General features: G+C 46.7%; 1 protein-coding gene across 1 annotated transcript in view; it reads left to right on the top strand.

Moving 5' to 3' along the window:
• Nucleotides 1-12,961, top strand: part of MEGF11 (multiple EGF like domains 11) — a 262,478-nt gene extending 249,517 nt beyond the window's left edge. The window contains exons 24-26 of the mRNA XM_082061380.1: nt 2,752-2,808; nt 9,075-9,281; nt 10,372-12,961. Coding sequence (XP_081917506.1) covers nt 2,752-2,808; nt 9,075-9,281; nt 10,372-10,532 — 425 coding nt within the window. The 3' untranslated portion in view covers nt 10,533-12,961. The remainder of the gene's footprint in view (nt 1-2,751; nt 2,809-9,074; nt 9,282-10,371) is intronic.
• Nucleotides 12,962-14,091: the final 1,130 nt, after the last annotated feature.

The raw sequence follows: 14,091 nt of genomic DNA, 5'->3' as shown, positions 1-14,091 counted from the left end.
ACAGCTCCTCGCTTCCAAGCAATGTATCTCCATATCTGTGTCTAAAAGAGGATCAACAGGATGCTTTCTGGAAATGCCATGTAATTTATTTTGATTGTATATCTCGTCAAGGCAATCACACAGGTAAAGGGCACACAAGTGCTTTAATTAACCGCACTTTGCTCTCCTCGCTCTCACCGGCTGCGCTTTTACAGCTTTGGGAAACACCTTTTGATTGCTCCCGATTTGCATCACTGGCCTTTGCAGAGCCAGGAGTCATTCCTCAGACATCTTATTTGGAAAATTAAAGAAATGTGTTCTGTGAGGGAGCAGAGAGAGGGCTGTTCACACCAAGCAGGCTCAGGGCTGGAAGATCAGCCCATTTCAAACCCCACCGTGGTCCTTACTCCAGATGCAGAGCCCCAGCCACACAGATCAAGGAGACAGAGCAAACGAAGGGTGAGAATGAATCCGCCTGATCCAGCCCCAGCCTCCCAGGAAGAGCGTGACTCAGGGCTGCTTGCTGTACCTGATGCTGAGGAAAACTAGTTAGTCTTAACTGAGGACCCAACGTAACGCCTAAGTCGTGTGTGTTCCCTCTGGGATCCCTGGGGCTCTCTTTGAGCCTAACAGGAAGAAATTGTGTAGAAAAACATGAGTCTTACGTATGTGTAGGCATGTCTATGTATATATGCTAAATATACATACAAGCATACACATAGGTCCGCTATACATACACACACAGTGGATCTTACCAGACTGCACGTGTTTTGCAGGACTTCAGTTGTCAGGTGTGTGTTCTTCCCAGCCAGGAAATGCAAGGAGCAGAACAAAGCCCGTGTTTTTCCTGCTGGCACATTTGCTTGTGGGCTTCAAATATTAGTTTATCAGGCTTTGTCAGAGAGATGATGATATCTGTCCGGTGGAGTTGGAGTCTAATGGTGAGCACATTTTCACACACAGTTCTCATGGACGTGTGCTTGAGACAGCAGAGTTTGGGGACTCTGTGGCGCCAAGAAGAGACAGCTTTGTCACCTTTGCTGTGTGTCACTACCTGCTCAATGCAAATCCCCCTCATTCCCAGGAGTGGCTTGTCTTTGCATTTTCTATTTGCTCTCTCTTCTTGCAGGACCAGAATTGTTTGCCCCATGACTCATCTCTCTCACTCAAGTCCAGTCCGCATTAAGCAATCGCACAGTCCAGCCTCTTGCTTTTATTCCAAGCAAGTCAAAAATCTTAAACCATCTACTGAGTTTAGAAAAGGTTGTTTTGCTTATAGCTTGAGTGCTGGGCACAGTGGGCTGCAGACAAAACTGGTTTTATCTGTAATGTCTTTTTTAACAGCAGTTCTCAACGCAGAAACTAAAGTGTGATTTGCAGCACATCTTGAGCGTCAAAGCTGCATTTATTCCAGAGGACCAAAGCCATAAAGTTTGATTTAGAGCTGACTTTGCATTTTTCTCAAAGCCAAGAGGTGTGGAAAAATATTTCCAGCCGAGATTCTGGCTTCACCCCAGCAGACAATTTAGCTTCAAACTAAAACACCTTCTTTCAGGGAGTGAGTCTGGAAGTGGCTCAGAACAAGTGGTAGAAGACAAATCAGAAGGTGCTCAAATAGTTTTGGGGGGCTCATTTGTGGCCAGAAGGGAAAGAGCCCAACACAGAGTCAGTCATGCACCACCAGCCCTTGTCCTCCGCTCTGGGCTGGACACTGACAATCAAAGGGGCTTGTCTTTGATGTGCCTGTAACACATTTCTCATCTAATTCAGTGATTTTCCTTATTTAGCAAAAAAATGAAGCTGTCATGAAAAAGGGACTGGTACAGCATCGCTAGTGGTGGTGACAGCGTTTTCTGTAGAGACCAGAGGACAAGCAAGGACAAATATCTGGGAGACCTCCGGGACACACTGTTTGCAGAGCTCTTTTACCAGCATGACTTAGTTACTCGATTGGGAATCCCATAAGCCACAATGACATTTCTATCTCAGTAATGAAATTTGTGTTGATTTTGCTAGTCAATAAGAAATATTAGACTCTATACTTAAAAAGATTTAAAGGCTTATATTAGATTTTCCTTTTCACTGGTATCTCGAATAATTTGCAGGAGTGAAAATGGAAAAGGTTCCCATCCCATTCTGTCTCGGCGAGTCCTTATGGAGCCGCAGAAGGCAGAAGGTTTTGCTGTCGGCTCTGAGCTCTCGGCTGCTGCACTTTCAGACTGTTGTAGCCACTTACAGACTTTTGTCACATCAGCTATTGAACTGTGCAAATTTATCAGCAAAGTTATATAAGGTGATTGTACACATCTCGAAATCTAAGATTGTGAATTAAATAACATACTACCGAGGAATGAATCAAAGCCTAAAATTAGTCACAGACTAATGTGATGCAACCTGCAGACTCAGGTTGGAAAGGCTGTGCTTTAGGCTTTTTTTACTAATCCACCCTGGTGTTTTAGTAACAAACACATCAGAAGATGATATTTTTTCTGTTCTCCTGATGGGTAGCTGTTCTTGGTAATGAGCAGTACCCTGCGTCAGGAAAGCCCTCCCTTCCAGGGAAGCTCTTAAGCATATGCATAAATTTAGGCATGCCCGGAATCCCCACTAAGCCTGAGTGCATGCTTATGGCTGAGGATGTGCTTAAGAGCCTCCTTAAATGTGGGCCTTGATGTACAATTGAGACGAAAGAATATGTGCTGCTCAGTAGTCAAAGCAATCCAATTTACATAAATATTTATTTGTTTTCCATTATATATCATTTTCATGCAGGTGCTTGTGGGATGGATAGACGTCAGAACACATACATAATGGAAAAAAGCTTCAAAGGTATGGTATCCAGTGCCCGCAGCCACCCTGGCAAAGAGTTTGAGGAGGGTGTCGTAGAAGAGGTGAGATAGGAGCTTCGAGCACGCGGGAGCGCGGCCGTGCAGGGACAGAACAGCGATTACCGGCACAACCCGCCCGCGCGGCTCAGCTGGCAGCGCTCCTGACTCCGAGCCACATGTCTGGGGCCCATAAATTACGGATTTGAGTCTTTCCAAGGCTGTAGGCTCCTGCCTCAGCAAAGCAGCAGAAGACACAAAGGGAGGGTTGTGTATGTGTATGAAACCGCGGGGACAGGAGGTGCAGGGGGAGCACTCTGGCCAAGGAAAGCTCTTTTAGGACCTCTCAGCTTTCTGGTGGCAGTTGCTGATGATAAACTGGTGTGTTTGCCTGCAAAGTCATGGCTCTGTAAGGCTCTTGGCCATCCTGAGCTTAAACAAAGCTCTAGCAAACAAGCTGACCCTGCTCTGTGGCTTGTGCTGAAAGAGATTTATAGCAGAGCTTGAGAAAAGCCCTCGCTCAGTACATTAACTCGTCACGCCAGCACGAAGCAATTAATGGCATTGACTCTAGGGCAGTTCCAAAAAAGGCTCAGGGATGAGTCATGAGCACAAGGCCCAATGATCTGAGATTTCAGTTGTCCTCCAGGTTTACGTTCAAAATATTCCCGTTGCATATAGACTCAGCACAGCTCCCCCCCCATAAGCTCCAGACTGACCAGGCTGGGCTTTGCCATGTGGAACTTGTGGTCCAGAAGCTGGAACGAGGGGTCTGTCTCACTCAGAACAGGCAGGTTTCAGGCCCTCAATCTGAATTCAAGGCTTTTGTGTCTGGACACACCAGCTAGGAATGTCCTTCCAGCCGCCAAGGGGGTAAATGCTGCTCAGCCTCTTTCCGTGACATCCTCGAGCTGGTGTCGGCTGAATAACGGGGAAAATGGGACCTTCACACAGGGCTGGTTTCCAGACACCCACTGGTCTGCTATTGCCGAGGTGTTACAGAGCAAGACCTTTATCTGAACTAACAGGGAATATTGAAAGATAGTCTATATAAAAAGCAATAACCAGCTCATAGCCAGGCCTAGAGAACACTTAATAACTTCATATTTCATGTTTGCAAAACAAAGTGATATAATGATTGCTAAAATATCACCTTACCACACAGAATCACCAAAGAAAACCAAATATCCAGGACCAAGTCTTTCTTGATAAAGCTAAATTTAAAATATTTAAAGGGTTATGTATATATGTTTGACTCAATCCACTGGTTTCAGCTACTTCAATTAATCTCTTATTCAGAAAAAAAATCTTATAGTATAGCTAGTTGTTTTCTTTACATGGAACTATTAATTTCAAGATTAATTTAAATGAAATTACTGTGTTGACAATGTTCAAAAGCTGCTTTAAACATATGTGGTAGGAATTCTCATCCACAGACACAGTCCCACTGACAGTGGGGTACCAGTGTGAATGAGAGAAAAAGAATCACCATGACAGTGAACTGTGAAATGTATTTTCTGCTGCTGCATATTTTGGTTTTTATTTAGGACCTGAGCCATTTTCTTGACATGTTGATCTCCATATGAATTGAAAGATCAGGCCTAGGAGCCACTCCAACAAGTTGATGTGTTCTCAGGCGCGGGCAGGCAGGGCTGGCGCTGGCAGGGACGGGGTGCCAAGGACACCCCGCGCTCCCCGGGGGTGCTCGGTATCTCACCTGCAGGTCATTAGCAGCTGAGATTTCTCAGAAGCATCTGCCATGGGCGGCTGAGGTTTCCCACAGCCTGGTCTGAAGGTGATTTTCTGGCTCTGGTGGCACTGTGGGCGCTCTCAGTCCCAGGTGGGCGTCCCAGCAGAAGGAGCCGGGCGATGTGCCGATGCTCCGTGTGCAGCTCTCCTCGCCCTGCCAGGATTTGTGTTGGCCCTGACCAGCCAAATTCATCTGAATGATGGAGATGAAGCATCTCCTAAGCTGGGCCATTCAGATAGATGAGAGGAAATGGCATTGACCTCAGGGAAGGTTGAGGCTGGATCTTAGGAATAATTTCTTCCCCAAAGGGCTGTGGGGCATTGGAACAGGCTGCCCAGGGCAGTGGTGGAGTCACCGTCCCTGGAGGGGTTGAACAGACGCGGAAATGAGGTTCTCAGGGATATGGGGTAGTGCTAGATTTAGGTTATGGTTGGACTTGATGATCTTAAGGGTCTCTTCCAACCAAAATGTTTGTATGATTCTATAGTTCTATGATAAAAGGAACTTCGAGTCCCAAACAATTGGATTCTGTCAGCAAAAAGACTTGGCAGGTGGGTGCTGTGTTTTTATAGACTTTTATGCATTTTCAAGATGATGTCTTTTCCCATCAGTATCTCTTAGGTCTGACTGAACAGTCACAAGGTTCTCAGAGCAGTTTCTTTCCCGTGCATGGTGTTCAGTGATGATACCACTTCTGAGCTCTTCCTTGCAGCTGAGTCCTTTTCAATTTTTTAGGGTTTTTTTAAATGAATGCTGATGCACTGGTAGAATAACGTGACCTCAGGCACTAATATGTTAAGGAAAAAAAACCTTTGCGCGATTCCCAGCAAAACCCCAGCAGTTAGAAACACTAATGAACTCACCTCAGGGGCTTGGTTCAGTGTGGTTCCTTTGTTTGTCGTACAAGAATGTCCCCACAACTGTGTCACACTGAAAAGCAGCAATAAGCTGTTGCCATAGGACTGTTCCTGCAGCAGCAAAGGTTGGCCAGGATAATGAAAGCAGCCAGAAAGGCACGGTACGCTGAACACCATGCATAAATGTGATTAACCAGCAGGAGAGCGTGTTTTACCTGTGTACATTATATTTCCCTAGCACTTCAAATTTGGCAGTAGGTACCAAGGCTTGTCATTAACGTGCCAAAGGAAATTTAGGGCAAGAGACAGGAACTTGGTCTTTAGGAGGGACAGGGACATTCAGTAACAAAAATAAAATTTCCTCCAAAGGTCTGGTGGTTGGTATCCAGGCAACACAGAAGATTGGGACTCCAAAATTAGAGCATATTCCCCATATTTCTGTCGTGTGTACAGCTGGTGAAGGAGACAGCGAGGCCCAGCAGTGCTGGTGGCTGTACCAGGGCTCGGGCTGAGCTTTGCAGTGCCAGGAGAGCCCGACCCCGCGGGGACGCGGGAGGACAAAGAGGTGACATCGCCGCAGCTCCTAGTGGTGAACGGGCTGAGAACGTCTAAGCACATCGCTCTGGGTTCAATTAATTCATGAAATGAAATTTGACAATTGGTGCCAGACTTTTTAATTATCCCCAAATTACCTTAATAACAAAGTAACTCAGATGCCTCTGCATCCTTTAAATTCTCTGCGATCTCGCGCATATTGTGTCTTGGGGGGCTAATGGTTCCCTGGTGTATTGCACGTTACCAAACATACGCTGATGCTCCGTAAATTATATTATATCTAGAGCGGAGGCTCTAATCCCTAGCTAGACACAGAGTTCCCATTTACGTCAGCGGGAACGGGCTCTTAGATGTGCTGTTTCTCAATATCTGCTGGGAAAAGGCCAAATGAGTCTGGGCAGAACCAGTGGGATGTCCCTGATTTTCCCTGGGCAGGGAAGGGCTGGGGCAGCCTGGGAGGTGCTGGCAGCAGTGCAGGTGAATTTTACCTTGGGCAGATAAAAGTAGCAGAACTGGACTTAATAAAACATAGAATGCGCTGGTATTTTTGCCTGTGCCAGCTCTGGTGTGCCCACTCCCATAACCAATCCAGCATTTGCCTGCGTGTTACAGCACCACAGGAGCAGGACGTCTCACTCGTCCTCCTTTTTTTGCTGTAGTAGCCAGTGGTGTTTTATAATCTACATTCTATGAATCTCAGGCTGGCTCTGTTTTGATGTGTTCCCTCCCAGCCACGGTGCCGACAGGGGGTGCTTTGTGGGGGACTCTGAGAGCTCCAAAAGCCACACACCCCTATTCACGTTACCCATTTTGGTGAGCTCCTGCCTTTCACCCCATGAGCAACATGGCTTGAGGCAGAGAAGCAGGTTTGCAACAACCCCCCTATCCTCCCACCCCAAACTTTAGTGCTGCCCAGGTTCTCCTAACGAGCACCACCTACTGCTAGTAACCACCAGCAGGTGAAACTTGCTGGCAGGTGGAGCTGATCTCTTCTTTAACGAAGAATTAAACATCCTCAGGGCTGAGTCTCTGTCATCAGGGCAATGTCCCTGAAGCAGTAAATGCTCCTGCAGTGGTATCAGCTCTGGAAGCACTGGCAGCTTCCAGCATGAGACACTTCCCCCATGTACAACCTTCCCAGTGACTGAAGTCTATATAGCACAGGTATTTTTGGCTTAAAGATTTAAATTTTGTTATAGAATTTGCTAGTTTTTGTCTGGTTTCTCCTCACCTTTAAATGCTAACAGATCCTAAGCTGTGTGGCACCTTAATTTAAGTCACATATGTAGCAAAAGCTAATGACATTGAGCTTGCTCACCTGTGGACCCTTTGGTCTTGCAGGGTTGCTCCATCACTTGTTGGATGGACAGGATGGGAGAGATATTCACTGATTTGCCTGTACTGGGATGGGGCTGGTGAAGCTGGAGGCTAAACCTGCTGCCAGCAGCTGGGAAAGCCTGTGTTGCTTTGGTTCCTGCTGCCTGCGATGTACCAAAACAGACGTGCTTTGTTTTGAAGCCAAGGCATTGTTAATCTTGCCCTGGCTGAAGTCAGACAAGGAGTTTCTTAATTTTATATAAAGGTTGCACTGGTGCCAGGGCCTCTGCCAGCCCTTGCATCCCCAAAGGTCCCAGCATGGTCCGGCTGGTTTGCTTTGCAGTGGAGCTTCCTTCTAAGCTGGTTTTGCTCACCCAGACAGCTGAGGCCTCTCAAGATTTGCTCGTTTTGCTGAAATTGGAGCACAGAAATGCAATAGTGTGCCGCAGGGCAGGACCCGACTCCTTGTTCGGGACCATCCCCCAGCTGAGCCGAGGGCACCAGGCACAGGGACGCGTGGACACACAGACACAACCCCAGAGCTGAGTTTTGCACCACAGAGTGAAGCAAACACAAGTGAGTTAGCAGGATGGGGCAGATAGGCACAGAGATGAGGTTTGTAAAGGAGAAGCGATATCTTGTTGTCTGTCTATTTCTTAACCTGAATTTCTCTTTTTGTCTCCCATACTAGATAGCGGGGGCAGCTGGGATTGCAGCTATTTTGCAAGTCCCGCTATTTCACCGGGAGTATTTCATATATACCAGGATCTGCCTTTGTACTGTAACCCAGCACAAGAAAATGCCTCATCTTTCATTGCATCGCTCTAATTCTAAATTAATGGCACTGCCCAGCAGGATGCACACAGCAGCAATGGCACGTTCTTGAATGTCAATGTTAAGACCTGTTTATTCTCTATTGTTTTCTTTTTTTTTTATTTTTAAAGCAAGACTGGCACTGTACCTTGCAGCAGGCTGGCAAACCCCAGCCAGGGTGACGGACAGGAGAGCCTGGTGGTTCCAGCTCTCAGCCAACCTTGTTCTCCCCGTGTTCACCTCCGTCACCATCTCCTGCTTTCTCCAGCCTAGGGGAGAGGAGCAGAAGATGTACAGCAATGAGGTGGGGGGGAAAAGGCAAAACAAAATCAAGGTTCAGAAGGAGGCTTGTACCCCCCTGCGGAAACCCAAGCGTTCCCTGCTTGCAGGAGCAGCCTCCTCCTGGTCATAATGGCAGAGGGAATGTGAAGAAGTTGGTTTTTCCTGGTGCTGGATAAACCCAGAAGCTGGAGCTCTCAGGGGATGTATGTGCATACGCTGCACTGGTGCAGTTCTAAGCCTGCTGGAAATGCTTTGCATTCAAACATAAGGCATTTGATGTTGGCCAAAGCCCCCGGGACACTAACCCTGTAGCTGGCCCAGCAGGCCAGGAACCGGCAGAGCTGACGTGCCATGGCCACGTGCATGGGGCTGTGGGATTTAAATCAGCTCCCTAGGAGTTAAGGGGAGGGAGGGAAAGGATTGCCACCTCAAGTTAAATATTACCATAAATGACAACTAGAACCTTTTACAGGAAAACCTTCGGTATGGAGCAGGTTTTTATTTCTTTCCTGCTAGTGAGCTGTGGATGCGATGGGCTGGACACACCCAGAGCACACGCAGCGCGTGTCTGCTGGATGCTTCAAGGATCTGCCTGTCCCCCCTGGCCCCATCCCCAACTCTCCCGCACAGGTTCAAGTGTGATTAACATCAGCAAGCTGACACCCCTAACATGCCCACTCTGCTCTTGTTTTGCAGATTATATGAAAGAATCTGTGTGCAGCTCCAGCACTTGTTCTCTGAACAGCAGTGAAAACCCATACGCCACCATTAAAGACCCCCCCATTTTAACATGCAAACACTCCGAGAGCAGCTACGTGGAAATGAAATCGCCTGGTCACAGGGAGTCCCTGTATTCAGAAATGCCAACTTCATCGACCGCCAATAAAAACATCTATGAAGTTGGTAAGCGGGGTGGGCAGCACAGGGTCTGTTCCAACAGTTTGTGTTTTATTGTAGATGACAATTTATATATTTTATATATATTTATATATTTACATATATATAAAAAAAATATATATTCATATATGTATATATATTTATATATTCCCCCCCTTTCCCAACACAAGTAGCAGGGACCTGGCACGGTGCAGGGAGTGCTGGCCGGGGGGAGGTTTGTGCATTAGTGTGATTTGAGGAGCGAGTCTGGGCGGGGGTCTGTGCTGGGTGGTGGCTGTGAGCCCGGTACAGCTCCAAATTGCTCCTCCAGCCCCTGCGGATGGGGCCTAAGGCTCCCTCCTTATGCTCGTGATTTATTTGCCACCCCTGGAATAGTGTGGTCAATTTTGGTCCCTGCTATACAAAAAAAAAAGAAAAAAAGATGTTGACAGGCTGGAGAGGGTCCAGAGAAGGGCCACAATGATGATCCAAGGACTGGGCAGCCACAATAAGAGGAAAAGCTAAGAGAACTGGACTTGTTCAGCCTTGAGAAAAGAACGTTTAAGGGAGACCTCATCACCATGTTCCAGTTTGTAAAGGGTGGCTATGGAGAAGATGAGACTCCCTTTCTACAAGCAGGCACGTGGAAAGGACAAGGGGCAATAGGTACAAGTTGCTCCTGGGGAGATTCCGATTCAACACAAGGGAAATGTTTCACAATGAGAACAATCAGCCACTGGAATAATCTCCCCAGAAAAGTGGTGGATTCCCCAGCATTGGCCACTTTTCAAATTCAGCTGGACAGTGAGAGCTGGGCCAGCTTGTCTAGACCGTGTTCTTGCCAAGGAAGATTGGACCAGATGATCCTCGTGGTCCTTTCCAACCTGGTATTGTATGGTTCGGTGATAAGTGTTGGTCTGCTGAAGGCATTATCTGCAAGGCTTTGGGAACTACCTGCCCTTGGATCTGTTTGGTGTTTTTTCTCCCTATGCTGCCAGTAAAGCTGTGAGGGGAAGAGATGGTTTGGGAAGCAGATGTTCTAGGCTTGTGCCAAAACACTTCACTAGTTTGGTTAGTGCTGCTGGTTACCATAACCTTATTTTCCTTGCTTCCCCAGAGCCCACTGTCAGCGTGGTCCAAGACGCCCGCAGTCGGAGTGCCAGTTACCTCCAAAATCCATACGACCTGCCTAGGAACAGTCACATTCCTAGTCACTACGACCTCCTCCCCGTAAGGCACAGCCCAACGCACGGGCCATCTTGGGACAAGCAGTCTTAAAAGGATGAACTTCACTGGCGCGCTGTGCTGCAAACATGAACTTTGAGGACGCAAAGAGCAGACAATCCTTTTCTGCGCTGCAGGATGCTGACAAGACTTCAGACTCTCTTACGCAAGGACCTGACATAACACAACATCAGCTTGGGCCAACTGCTACTGCATGAGGTTATTTATAAAGACTTTTTTTTTAATGGGTAATGGGAACTAAGGAGACCCTCCTCCACGTGTGACCGGAATACGGCACCCAGGAAGGTGTCCGTGTGGCTCCAGGCAAAATCTCTCCGTGGCATGTATTCTAACCCTGGCTTTGCTGTAACGTAAAACACAAAAACGTGCTAAGCAGAAGGACTTACAGATGTACATTTCTACCAGCTGCATCAAGAAACCTTTTACTGTTAGGAATGCGTTGACTAGGAATACATGGGAATATAATTTACATTTTTGTCATGGAAATGGACATTCTTCTGAACAAAGGCAGGGAAACTCGCCATGTCACTTTCTAGAAACCTCATTTGCTGCCGTCACCATGTGCAACGTGTGCAGATTATGCTTGGTCATTAGCACTGAGATTTTCATCTTTATATTCAGTACCAGTGTATTTGTGTTGAGAACTATTACCAGAAACACGTTCTGTGCAGTTCTTAAAAATGGAACATCTTGGCAAATGTCCACTGATCTTTGCTAATAACCTGAGTTTCTCTTCTATTTTGTTAGATAAATCTAGGTGCTGTAAACTTCATTTACTTCCCTGGGACGCTGCAGGTTTGCACAGACTCGCCCTGGTTAAGCTTCCTTTCCTAAAGCTGAGACACATTTTCTCTAGACCCTCCTTACAAACCATCTCATCCCGCCGCACGCAGCAGCATGCCATTGGTGACACCCTTTAATTTGATGTGCATTACCATGTAGTGCAACTTTATCTGTTGTTGATTTTACCTGAAATGTCATTAAATTGGCTGAAACTGGGTTCTCCTTTTCAGCAGCTGTTTGTGAAGTAATTATCAAGGGTTTTGCCCATGGTAATGTTTTGGACTAAGCCACCATGATTTTTTTTTTTTTGGTAATCTTTATTGACCTAGAAAGTAGAATACTTGCTGTTAAGCTGTTCCTTGTAGATTTTGAGCATGAAGTAATATTGATTCTAAATATGTAATTTTATTAGGCAAACATGGAAGTAGCAAGTTGATTGCCTCTTAAATATAAAAAAAAAAAATCTGTTGCACATTTGCCAGTCCGATGGAAACAGAAGAGAATGAAACCAGCACCAATACATTTGTTCAAAGCATGATCGCTCATGGAAGCTGCTGGTCCAGGGGCCTGTGGAGAGGAGCTTGGCGGCAGCGGCTCAGGCTCAGCCCAGGCGCTGGATCACTCCCAGCACCCGTGTCCCTGCAGCAACACACTCGGGCCAGGGGCTGCTGGAGGAGCTGGGACCCCGCCAGGGTCCAGACTCCTCTGTGCAAACACCGAGCTCTGCAGGGGCCAGTGCAGCCGAGCCCAGAGCTCCCCCGGCTCCCAGAGCAGCTGCTTTTCCCGTTGCAGGATAACGCACCCGTAGTTACACGAATGCTGCATGTGTGCATGGGGGCAATGGCCGATCAGCAACTGTAATTTTCTTTTCCAGGAGAGCCTTATTTGCGATGTAAGTAGTCAATTATTTTTAGCACCAGTAGGAATATATTTTATGTACATGACTAGAAAGACTTACCTCAAAAATACCACGACAAAGGCAGTTCAATAAGGAATACGCTTGATCGGGACCCACCTTGACACCCAGCACAAGCCGCCTCAGCTGCCGCCTGGCCAGTGTTTGTGTGTGTTGTAAAGTTGGTGATGAGACTCCAGAGAGCAGAGATGTGCTCAGTTTTTTTTTTTCAAAGCTGAATTTTCAAACCAAATGCAATGATGTGCATAGAGCTTAACAGGAAAACAAGCAAACAAAGTACGTTCTTGTATATTAGCTTAGGAAATAGGCACCAAAATGGCAATACTTTTTTAAGGCAAGACAGATTTGTAATATATTTGTTCACTGTGCAAAGGTATTCCGCCTTGTACAAAAATAAATTGACTTTCTCTCAGTGTGTATTTCTCAAACATACTCCTTTGCAGATTAAACTTCCAGCCTGTGTTCAGCTCTTAGTTCTTCAGGCCATGGGGCTGGTCACCAAGGGGCTGCCCCCCAAACAAAACCCACAGGATTGCTCAGAAATGTGCACAGTGGAGGATACAGGGCAGCAGTTCCACCAATGTGAGGACACGTGGCAGCCACCTGAGCAGGCCTGACAGCGCCCAGGAGCCTCAGCAATAAATCAGATTTGCAACAGAAACACCTTCAGCATTAACGATGCCCAGGCAGTGCGGCAGACTGCTACATGGTGAAGCTTTTTCACTATTTGTGGTGCTTATGTCTAGAAATCTTGTCAACCAAAGCCCAGCATGTAATCTTATTTGACAAGCCACACTCAATAAGCTGTTTAAGTCTGGAAATTCATCAGGTTTGCACTGATAAAATAAATAATTCTGGCTTAATAAAAATGTCTTTAAATGAGCACAATTCCATGTCCTCTCTACTTAAGAGTCAGAACCTTAGCTCCCACCAGACACCAGAACCACTGCTGCTCACTGCACAGCCTCTGCAGTAAAGCTGGGACTTTCAAATATGTAAATGATGGTGAAAGCTTTTGGCAAGTGAAGCCAATTTTGCAGCATTATACAGAGTTCTCACAGAGAAGAGACGCCAACTGCACAAGAGATGATCAACCAGCAGTAAAAATCCCAAAGTGGTTGGTGAAGCCCCTGCTCATCCCAGGAGTGTCACCCAGCGTGGGGACAGCCGGGATCCACGCAGCCTGGTCAGGAAAAAGCCATACAGAACCCCAGAATAGGAGGCAAAGGCTTGAACAGGTAAGAAGTGACATTTCTGTACATAAACCATTTGATTTTGCTTTCAAAGCCAACGGCTCATGAAGGCTTTACAAACTATTGCATGGAAACTTTACTTTCCATGTTGCAGCAGTTTGTGAGTATAAAATATTTTCGCACAGCATTTCTAAGGCCTATTTTAGGATTATTAATTTTAAAGATCTGGTGGGGGAAAAAGAAAAAAAAAAAAGAGTTCTTACTTTGTCTAACAGCACACGTGGCCGTCTCACAGCTGCTCGGGACTTCCACACAGGCCTGTTTGTTGTGAGGCGAAGGAAGCGGCACGTCCGACACGCAAACGCGCGGCCTCGGCCTCCCGCAGCCCTTTGTGCATCAAACCGTGTGAAATCCAAACCTCTCACAACAGCCGAGTCGAGCTGCCTGCTTAAGTGAATCAGAAAAGGAAGCGAAGTGAAACTCATCCTGCATTTCCAGTTGATAAATTTAGAACTTGGCTGCCGTGGTAAATTTGCTTAATTCCAAAATATGCTCCAGCCTGACCGGAGAAAGTGCTGCAAGAACAGCTCCCGCAGTCAGCAATGTGGAAAACAAACAAAAAACCACCACCAAAACAGGTTTGTAAAAGCCACGCAGGGGTTTGATTAAAGTAAACCCACACACTTACCAGAGTGTAAAA

This window comes from Streptopelia decaocto, assembly GCF_964273445.1.
Source record: "Streptopelia decaocto genome assembly, chromosome: 9".
Lineage (NCBI taxonomy): Eukaryota > Metazoa > Chordata > Aves > Columbiformes > Columbidae > Streptopelia > Streptopelia decaocto.
The sequence above is the reverse complement of the archived record's forward strand: the minus strand, read 5'-3'. Positions and strand labels throughout refer to the sequence as shown.